The sequence below is a fragment of the Chrysochloris asiatica genome, unplaced genomic scaffold, assembly GCF_000296735.1.
Source record: "Chrysochloris asiatica unplaced genomic scaffold, ChrAsi1.0 scaffold00048, whole genome shotgun sequence".
In the NCBI taxonomy this organism is placed as follows: Eukaryota; Metazoa; Chordata; class Mammalia; order Afrosoricida; family Chrysochloridae; genus Chrysochloris; species Chrysochloris asiatica.
In genome coordinates this window covers 6122854-6133010 of record NW_006408566.1, presented here as the reverse complement: position 1 = coordinate 6133010, position 10157 = coordinate 6122854, and the positions used below count along the sequence as shown (strand labels likewise).

The 10157-nt window shown below is 39.4% G+C and overlaps 1 protein-coding gene across 1 annotated transcript in view; it reads left to right on the top strand.

Moving 5' to 3' along the window:
* The first annotated feature begins 8272 nt into the window (after positions 1-8272).
* IL23R (interleukin 23 receptor) overlaps positions 8273-10157 on the top strand; it is a 142540-nt gene continuing 140655 nt past the window's right edge. Inside the window, exon 1 of the mRNA XM_006862496.1 lies at positions 8273-8342. Within this exon, the coding sequence (XP_006862558.1) occupies positions 8273-8342 (70 nt within the window). The remainder of the gene's footprint in view (positions 8343-10157) is intronic.

Sequence of the window (10157 nt, the reverse complement as noted above, 5' to 3'; positions counted from 1 at the left end):
CTGTGGGTTAAAGCACCAGACAGCAAAGTTGTTTGAATCACAAGGTCAGCGGTTCAAACTCACCAGTCACTCCCTGGAAACCCTATACAGGGTCACTGTGGGTAGGAATCAACTCGATGGCACTTCACAACAACAGCAACCCATGGATCTCACCAGATAGAATACATAGGAATCAAATTGACTACATTTATATGAAAAGACAGTGGGGAAGCTCAGTATAATCAGTCACAACAAAGTCAGGGACCGACTGTGGAACAGATCATTAATTGTTCATATGCAAGTCCAGGCTGAAGCTGAAGAAAATTAAAACAAGTCCGTGAGAGTCAATATATGACCTTGAGTATATCTTACCAGAATTTAGAGACCATCTCAAGAACAGATTTGATATATTAGACATTAATGATCAATGATCAGGAGTCCTGGTGTGGCTCTGTGGAATAAAGTACTGGACCACAAGGTTGGCTTGAACCATGAGGTCAGCAGTTCAAACTCACCAGTTATTCCTTGAAACCTCTATCCAGGGCTGCTATAAGTTGGAACTAATTTAAAAGCACTTAACAACAGCAACAACAATGATCAAAGATGACAAGAATAGTGGGATGACATCAAGAACATATTACAGGAAGAAATCAAAAAAGTTACTGATAAAACAGGAAAGAAAGAAAAGACCAAAATGGATATCAGAAGAGATTCTGAAACTTCCTTTCCAACATACGAATGCTAAAGTGAATGGAAGAAATGAGGTAAAAGAGCTCATCATAAAATTTCAAAGGGTAGCTCAAAAATACATAGTAAAGTATAATGCAATGTGCAAAAACTTTGAGTTAAAAAACTAAAAGGAAAGAGCAAACACAACATTTCTCAAGCTGAAAGAATTGAAGAAATGATTCAAGTTTAAACTTGGTATATTAAAGGATTCTGTGGGGGAAAATATTAAATAATATAGAAACATCAAAAGAAGATGGAAAGAAAAGACAGTCACTGTACCAAAAAGAAATGGTCAAGGTTTAATCATTTCAAGAGGTAGCATATGATCAAGAGCCAATGATACTGAAAAAAGAAGTTTAAGCTGTACTGAAAGTATTGGTGAAGAACAAGGCTCTAGTAATTGATGGAATACAAATTGAAATATTTCAACAAACTGATGTAGCACTGGAGGTGCTCACTCATGTATGCCAAGAAATTTGGAAGACAGCTACTTAACCAACCAAATAGAAGAGATTCATATGGCGCTCATTTCAAAAAGAGGTGATCCAACAGAATGCAGAAATCATTGAATAATATCATTAATATTATATTCAAGTAAAATTTTGCTGAAGATAATTAAAAATGATTGTAAGCATACACTGATAGAGAACAGTCAGAAGTTTAAATCAGAAGAAGATGTGGAGTGAGGAGTATTATTGCTGACATCAGTTGAATCTTGGCTGAAAGAAGAGAATATCAGGAAGATGTTTATTTGTGTTTTATTTACAAAAACTTTTGACTGTGTGGATCATGACAAACTATGGATAACGCTGTGAAAAATGGGTATTTCAGATACTTAATTTGTGACATGCTGAACCTGTACATAGGCCAAAATACAGTATTTAGAATAGACTATGGGGATACTGAATGGTTTAAAATCAGGGAAGCTGTGTCTCCCAGGGTTGTATTCTTTCACCATATTATTCAATCTGTCTGCTGAGCAAATAATCTGAGAAGCTGCATTATATGAAGAAAAATGTGGCATCAGGATTGGAGGAAGATTCATTAACAGTCTGCGATATACATATGTTACAACTTTGCTTGCTGGAAGTTTAAGAGGAATTAAAATACTGATGAAGATTAAAGACTACAGCAATCAGTTTGGATTGCACCTAGGTGTAAAGAAAACAAAGCTTCTCACACTGGGACCAATAAATTACATCATGATAAAGGAGCGTAGTGGTTACGAATCGGGCTGTGAACCTCAGGGTCAGCAGTTCGAAACTACCAGCTGTTCCGCGGGAGAAAGATGAGGCTTTCTGCTCCCGTAAAGATTTACAGCCTCAGAAACCCTGTACAGGGTCATTAGTCAGAACTAACTCCACGGCACATTACAACAACAACAAAGTGGAGAAAATATTGGATCCACAATCAAACATGGAAACAGCAGTGAAGAAACCAAATGATGTCTGAATTAGGCAAATCTGCTGCAAAAGACCTTTTAAAATTGTTAATAAACAAAGGTATTCATTTGAGGGCTAAGGATACTTTACCCAAGCCATGGTATTTTCAGTAGCCTCATATGCTTGTGAAAATCAGACAATTAATAAGGAAGACAATAGGAGAATTGAGTTTTGGTGTTAGAAAAGAATATCGCAAGTACTGTGGACTGCCAGAATAACAAACAAATATGCGTTAGAAGAAATACAACCAGAATGCTCCTTAGAATTCAGGATGGTGAGATTTGGTTTCTCATACTTAGGGTATGTTATTAGAAGGGATGGTCCATGGAGAAGTACACCATGCTTGGTAAAGAGGAGAGTCAGCCCATAAGAGGAAGACTCCCAAGGAAATGGATTGACAAGTCAGGATTAGACAGTGTTTTATTCTGTTGTGCATAGGGTCACTATGAATTGTAGCCGACTGAATGGCATCTAATAACAGCAACAACAATAATGACCTAGAGAGGCCCTGGTGATGGGTTAAGTACTGGACTATTAACCAAAATGTCAGTAAATGGAACCCACCAGTCACTGCAGGAAAAAGATAAGGCAGTCCACTTCGATTAAGATTTTCCAGAAACCCTAAGGAGGCATTGTACTCTGTTCTGTAAGGTGACTATGAGTAGCATCAATTCAGCAGTGGGACAATGTGGCAGACAATGGTCTATGAGGGCAAAGGTGGAGCAGAGGCACAATTCTTTCCTTCCACATGGGAGACCAGGTTAGACACCACCAATGCACTTCAAGTCCATCCTGTCTGTGAGTCTTGCATGCTGCTATGATGTTGAACAGATTTCAGCAGAGCTATCAAATTAAGACAGACTAAGAAAGAAAGGTGTGGCAAATGCTTTAGAAGAACCAGCCAGTGAAAACACTATGCATCACAATAGTCTGATTCTTTTGTGCATGGGTTGACATAAGGTCAAGTTGTGGTTGTTTGTCATGATTCAGGGACTGACTTGATGATAGCTAACAACAAAAGTAATTGACCTTCAATATTATTCTCTCTGGACATACTGTGAGCCCCTTCACCTTATATGCCCCAAACAAAATTCATTGTGAGCCCCTCCCTGTCCCTGTATTCCTCCACTTTTTCTGTGCTCAGTTAATGTCATGGGAATCACTTCTGGTGATCTTAGATCCTTAACCTCCCACACAGGTTGTTCACTGCACACCACCTGTGGACACCATTGCTTTATTGATCACGATGACCTGTAAGATCAGCCATCACAGTAGCTCTCAGTTCTACTTCCTCCTCTCAGTTCTTACTGCCTTTGATTTTCAATAGCATCACAACTGGCTGTTCATCTTCAATCAATTCTCCACACCATAATTAGAATGATCTTTCTAAAATTCAACTTGGTTATGTTATTTTTCTGCTGAGCAATTTTTGATATCTCTTCATTACTTGTAAGATAAAGGAATTGCTTAATCCATTCCATTCTGGCATTGACCTGGTTTTCCAGCTCAAATCCTATTTCCTTCAACTTTGGGAAGCAACTTTCCAGTCCCAAAAATATCCACCTTACTTTCATATTCTTTCCTCTGTACTTGAAATGTTTTCATACACTCTCTCCTTCACAGATTAGAATTTTATTTTGATTGTTGTTACTGTCATAGAGTCAGCTCTGACTCATAGAAACTTTATGTTTCTATGGTTCTGCTCCATTTTACTATTCTTTGAAAATCAATTGTCTTCAAGGTCATCCTTATTCAGAGAATCCAGTATTTTTCAACGCTTGGTGCTCCTTATCATTGAAATCTTTGAACAATATCAATGTGAACTCCCACATCTTTAACTGCTTAGAATGAATCTAAGTACAGGAATGTTTAAATGGTCTCTCAGATTATTGTAATTTGCTAGGTACTCAGAAATAAAAACTGAAAAGACAAATCAAAGTTCAGATGCTCACTGAAGAGGAGACAAGCGATTTGTCATTTACAGTAGAAGAGAGCACATGAAGTGAAAAGAAATGCATATTGAATAAATAAAAATGGAGAGTTGGGGAGGTAGGGCACACCAGAAAAGTTGATGCTTCTTGTTGTTAGTGACCATTGATTCTATTTCTATTATAAATAAATAAATATTCATCACTAAAATAAATCACTTGTGGAATCTTGCTAAACCATGAGCAATATAGTTCAAAAGAGTTGAATTGTATTCAATCACTGTAAACAATGAAACAAAGAATCTGATCTGTAATTAATCACTATTTTATCATGCCCAGAAAAATGCCTGACACATAATAGATATCCAAAAACAAAAATGTTTGATTAAATGAACTATAACATTTATATTTTTGTTTCTTTAAAAAACAGATTTATAATCAATATCAGTGTTGGTTATGAATTAAAACTAAGTATCATTTTTTTTATGTCTTAAAAATTTGACAAGTAAATTTGTGCTCTACTTCTTGGAAAAAAAAATCGTTTTACAATTAAGCTAGGGAGAAAAAAGTACTGACAAAGCAGTTCATTTAAAATAATCTGGGTTTTCCCAAATAGTGAAATGAGAACTAGTCATTTCAAACTGGACAGTTTGAGTTTCTCTTCAAGAATCTGAAATGTAGGTCAGGGCTCTGCTGACATTTCCATTTGCTCATAGCTGAAAACCAGAAATGATCATTGGCAGGTAGGCAGCAGGAAAAGAAGACAATGACACAACCAACAAGAGGAGCGGCCTGACTCTGAAAAGGAATAATGTGCTTCAAACAAGTTGAAAGGTAAAGAGACACTGATCACCCAATACTTAAAGATAACTATGTTTCCTTTTGGAGATATTTGGGCCAGGTGTCTTTCTCATATTAACTTTGAATGATACTTCTTGCAATAGCTATTGACAAACAATATTGAGAGTTGAGTAATACTGTTGGACATCTCATTAAATAACAATTTATGCATATGTTCTGTTAAGTAGTTTTCTCCTAACTGGGAAGATTTCCGGGCTTGCTTTGCCTATTATAAAAAGAAGACCTACAGTTGCTAACAAATTTTGAAAGTGAATCCTGTATACATGAGTTATGGGGTCTCCAGGTTTAAAAATATTATCAGATGTTTTATGCTATTTAATAAGTCTTGAGCTTTATTTAGTTGCTTTTGTTCTGAATGTGAGATTCAGGCCTCAGGTGTTATTAAATAGGTAAGATTAAATAGTGCTGATTATGAAATATAGGATCACTGAGTCATAGATGGCTTGATGGCCTTGGTTTATTAAATAATCAGTTTAGTAGAACTAACTGAATAATGTAGCTTCAGTTGTAAACTAATGTCGATATCATTCTGAATTTCTACAGTGTATTTCTTTTGAGATTGCTACAGATAAAAGTCTTTTCTATAAACTTTAAAAGGTGCTTCTTCTTCCTTTATCTTTTCACATTCAGAATCTTTTCTCTCTGGAAGTTCTGAAATTTGTTTGTTTGTTGTTTTTTTTCTCATCTAAGATGTGCTTCTAGAGCACAATAGGTGTATAATTCTTTCTTTTTAAGAGACAGCATCATGAATATTTATTATGATCATTTTTAAATTTGAAAAATAATCCCTAAATCTCTGGACAATAAACTAGACTGGTCAAAAGCAGGATCTAAATGCTGATATCTTGCCAGCATGCAATGGTCCCTCCCAGGAGTGAAGAAGCCCTGTAGAAACCTCCACATGATTCCACACCATCTACCCTTTTATTCAGAAGTCCCCACTGAAATGGAAGGAAACTGAGGCACAGAGTTTAAGGGACTGGCCTGAGGTTAGACTGTCAGTAGAGGCAAAACAAGAATGGGGTTCAGGCAGTACTAGTCATTTCACTCTAACTGCCACTCAGGGCACATTGCTGTGGCTACTGATTGGCAGGACTCCCCTCTCCCTGCCCCCTGCCTCCCACTGTTTTCTTCTAAGTGACCAGTAATACGATGACTGTAGGGCAGCAGGGAGAGAGGGGCAAGAGAGCCAGGCCCTGATTTGAGAACCCAGCAAATATGTTTCCCTTGCCTCAGTCCTCACTACAGAACCCACCCTTCCTTGAGGAAAACCTGGTGCACAGCCTCGTTCCCGTGGTTCACAACGCCTCCATGATCCCTGGGCTGAAGTTGAAGTCCCAGTGCCCATGGAATGGAGGTTCCTTTCAGCCCTGTGAAGGTTTCATGGGTTTGGGGTTCTTGGGACTGCATATGTCAGTGCACACCAGGATGGAGGTACAGACCACCGACTCCTGGGTCCTTTGTCCCTTCATGCTTTGCCATGTGCAGGTGCTGTAGAGAATGTTGGCATGGTAAACAATAGATATAGGGGTATCACCTACAGCAGAGTTTCTGGATGAGAGTGGCCCAGCCCCACCTCTCTGCCTGCTGCCTGATCAGATCCTCCATGTAAAGGTATGTGAGGATGCTAGGTTTACCCATCAGGCCCTCATAGCTCAGTTCTTTGCCTGTGACTTTACTGTAAATTGCCTCCAAGCACAGGAGGAACCTGCTGTGACCAAACCTGGGCATCTTGGCTTCAGCCATCCAAAGGAGCTCCATGTTGCTGACCAAGATTGGGAGATGGCGGTAGGGGGCCTTAGCCAAACCAATCGCAGGGTTCCCATTGCTGAGGAGGACATGGCTGGGAAGCCACTCCTCAGAAAAGGCATGATCTTTAGTCACTACTCCAAACCACCCTTGTCAAGTACCAGGAAAGCTGCTCACAGCGCGTCCACAGTACCCACATTCTGGAAGCCCAGTCTTGAACTGCCAGATGATAGTTTCTGGGCTTTGTGGAGTTATAAGATGTTTCCAGCATTTGGGACAAAAAAAAAAAAAAAAAAAAAGTGGATATCTGCTACTATCCCTAGCAGTTGACCAGCTTGGGAATGCTTCCAGAGAGGTGGGGATCACCTTGTGGCCCCACACTAGCACACTATCCATGTCCAAGAGGAACCCAAAAAATGGGGTGGCTCTCCAAAGCTATTGAGAGAATTCGATTTCACTTAAGTACTTGGTAGAAATTAAGAACTGTTCTCAGTGCACAGAACAGCTACGCATTACAAGCAAGGCGAAAGGGTACAAAGCGGAAAGCTCAAACGAAATCCTCCTTTGTTTTTCAGCGGTTCACATACGTTATTAGCAGCGGCTCTGGGAAGGGGATTCATCTAGAGTCCCCAAATCTCTTTAAAAGTGTACTTGCAAATCACAACTACAAGAGTGCTTCTCATAGTTAGCACCAAAAAGGAAGAAATGCTCATAAGTCAATATCCCAATAGGAGAAATAGGAACAAAAGGAACTTTGGGGTTTGAGAGCGGCAGGGGGCCAAGAAGCAATCTTGGTGTTTTGGGGGTTAGATTTGGCAATTCTCTAAGTGGCGGTGTTTTTTCGTCTAGGAGCAAGGCGCTGCAAATCGCCTATGATTCAGCGGGCACGGCGGGGACTTTCGGACTCTAGGCAAGGACAAGGTTCAGTTAAGGTCAGTGACCTTGAGAAGGCCATTTTCCAGGGGCTGCTGGATGTGGGAAAACCCTGGCAACCGCCCCTACCTCTCTGTAACTCCAGTCTCACTCCCAACCTTGAGGACTCAGAGAGTTCTCACCTGCGCAGGGCATAGTTCCTCCTGGTGTGGGGTCCGCAGAACCCAGCGGCCCTGCCAGCCACCCGCCGCCAAAACCCAGCCGAGCAAAGCCATCCGGCTGCCCCGCCGAGTTCGCGTTCGTGCAGCAGGCGCATCATTCTTGTCAGGAGAAGATTTTATCATCAGATGTAGAAAAGAAGCAGAAAATGTCTGATGAGAAAGACTAGGAGAAGTATTATTTTAGCAAGGGTCAATAGTCCTACTAAGATAATTAATTCATAGTGATTTTGAAAGTATGGAATTTCCATTTTCTTGCTCAACTTGGCCACTTCTTATCATACTTCCCCATACACTAGTGACATTCCTTTCCTTCCTGCCTGCCTTCCTTTTCTTTCTTGCTAAACAAAGATTATCATCAAAGAGAATGATAATTTATAGGAAAAGAGTAGTCATTTTTATTATCTATTGTTATCCTACTGAATTATTGCAGTTGTGACATTTTTTTTTTTCTTCAGAGAGAAATAAATGTCTTTTTTTCCTACTTTCAGGCATGAATCAGGTCACAATTCAATGGGGTGTGGTAACAGCTTTTTACATTCTCTTCAATTGGTGTCATGGAGGTATAGTATTTTGTGTATCTTATCTTTATCTTTATCTGATGTGGCGCTGTGGGTTAATGCTCTGGGCTGCAAAGTTAGATTTAAACTTCAAGGTCGGTGGTTCAAGTTCACCATCAGCACCTTGGAAACCCTAAACAGGGATGCTATGGGTTGGGATTGACTCAAGACACTTAACAACACCAACAAATCTTTATCTTTTTTTCAATAAGCAAAACCTTGAGTGTTTATTATCTTCAAGGCATTATACTAGGATCTCTGAAGAATATAAAAATTGTTGTTGTTATGTGCTGTGGAGTCAGTTCCAATTCAAAGCGACCCTCTACAGGGTTTCCGAGGCTGTAAATCTTTACGGGAGCAGAAAGCCTCATCTTCCTCCTGCGGAACAGCTGGTAGTTTTGAACTGCTGACCTTGAGGTTTGCAGCCTGATTTAGATGGGAAAAATTATATGCACATAAAAATTATTTGAAACAAGACAAAAGAGCTCCAACCTTGCTCTATACACAGGGTTCCTTTCTAAATTATTCCTGATAAACAGCCTTCTCACCCTAATAATATGCACATTTCTATGAAGGAACTTATTAGTTGAGTTGGCATGTTCTATCTTTGAAACTTTTTAACTGTTATAAAATAACCCATCAAAAAATTGAATTGAATTCAGTGTGCATGTCATTATGCTAAGCCTTAACAACCTGGTGTAGTGCTGCTTTGTGCTATGAACATTTCTATTTTGTAATTCATGCAAACATCTGGCAGTGAAGTAGCATAGAGTCCACCCAGAAGTACCTCAGAAGAAAACCCTGGTGGTTGACTTTGAAAATGCAGTCATTGAAAATCCTATGGAACGCAGTTCTACTCTGGCACACAAAGAGTCTCCATGAGTTGTAGGTGATTGGACACCAACTGGTTGTTTAAAATAATGTCCCAGTAAAAAGCAAGGATTCAATCACTAGGAGAGACAAGCAACAGTAAGGTAGGGTTCCAGACCTTCGAGAGAGTTTTGCTGGTCACTTAAATTACTTAGAATAGTAATTTGCTTTTTCAAAAACAAAACCTTATTCTACAAGTTGGGAGTCAATTTTATTGGAGATGGTGATGTAGCCGCATGGTCATAATGAAGATTCTTCCAGCAGGATGACCTAGAACACTTCCCAAATCAGACCAACAACTATCCAAGATGGTTCAAAGGAAATAAGACACCAGCCACCTTTCCCAGAGTTTGGAAATCTGCACATTATAAATAAGAATTCTATTTATGCATCCAAGTGATTGGTATAAAGCCAGAGAGAAACAAGACGAAACCCTGCGATATAATATTAGAGAACTTGCAGGTGTCCACTAGGAATTATTTTATGTATTGTTGTTCAACCTGCATTTAGTATCATCTAGACATTTACCCCCAAGTTTTCTACTAGAATATATCACTCTCTTAAAAAAAAAAAAAAAAAAGCACCAAGTTTAGCATTCCTTTAAATAATTCATAACTCTATTAAAAACGAAAAATTTGTAATTTAAGAATTTTAGTATGCCTATGTAATCTATAAGGAGCTCTGGTAGCGTAATGGTTATGAGTCAGGCTGCCGACCTCAAGGTCAGCAGTTCGAAACTACCAGCAGTTCTGTGGGAGAAAGATGAGGTGCTCTCTTCCTGTAAAGATTTACAGCCTCAGAAACCCTGTGCAGGGTCACTATGAGTTGGAACTGACTCCATGGTACTAACCAACAATAATGTAATCTAAAAGGAGCTCTGGTAGCGTAGTGATTACGAATCGGGCTGCGAACCTTAAGGCCAGCAGTTCGAAACTACCAGCCGCTCTG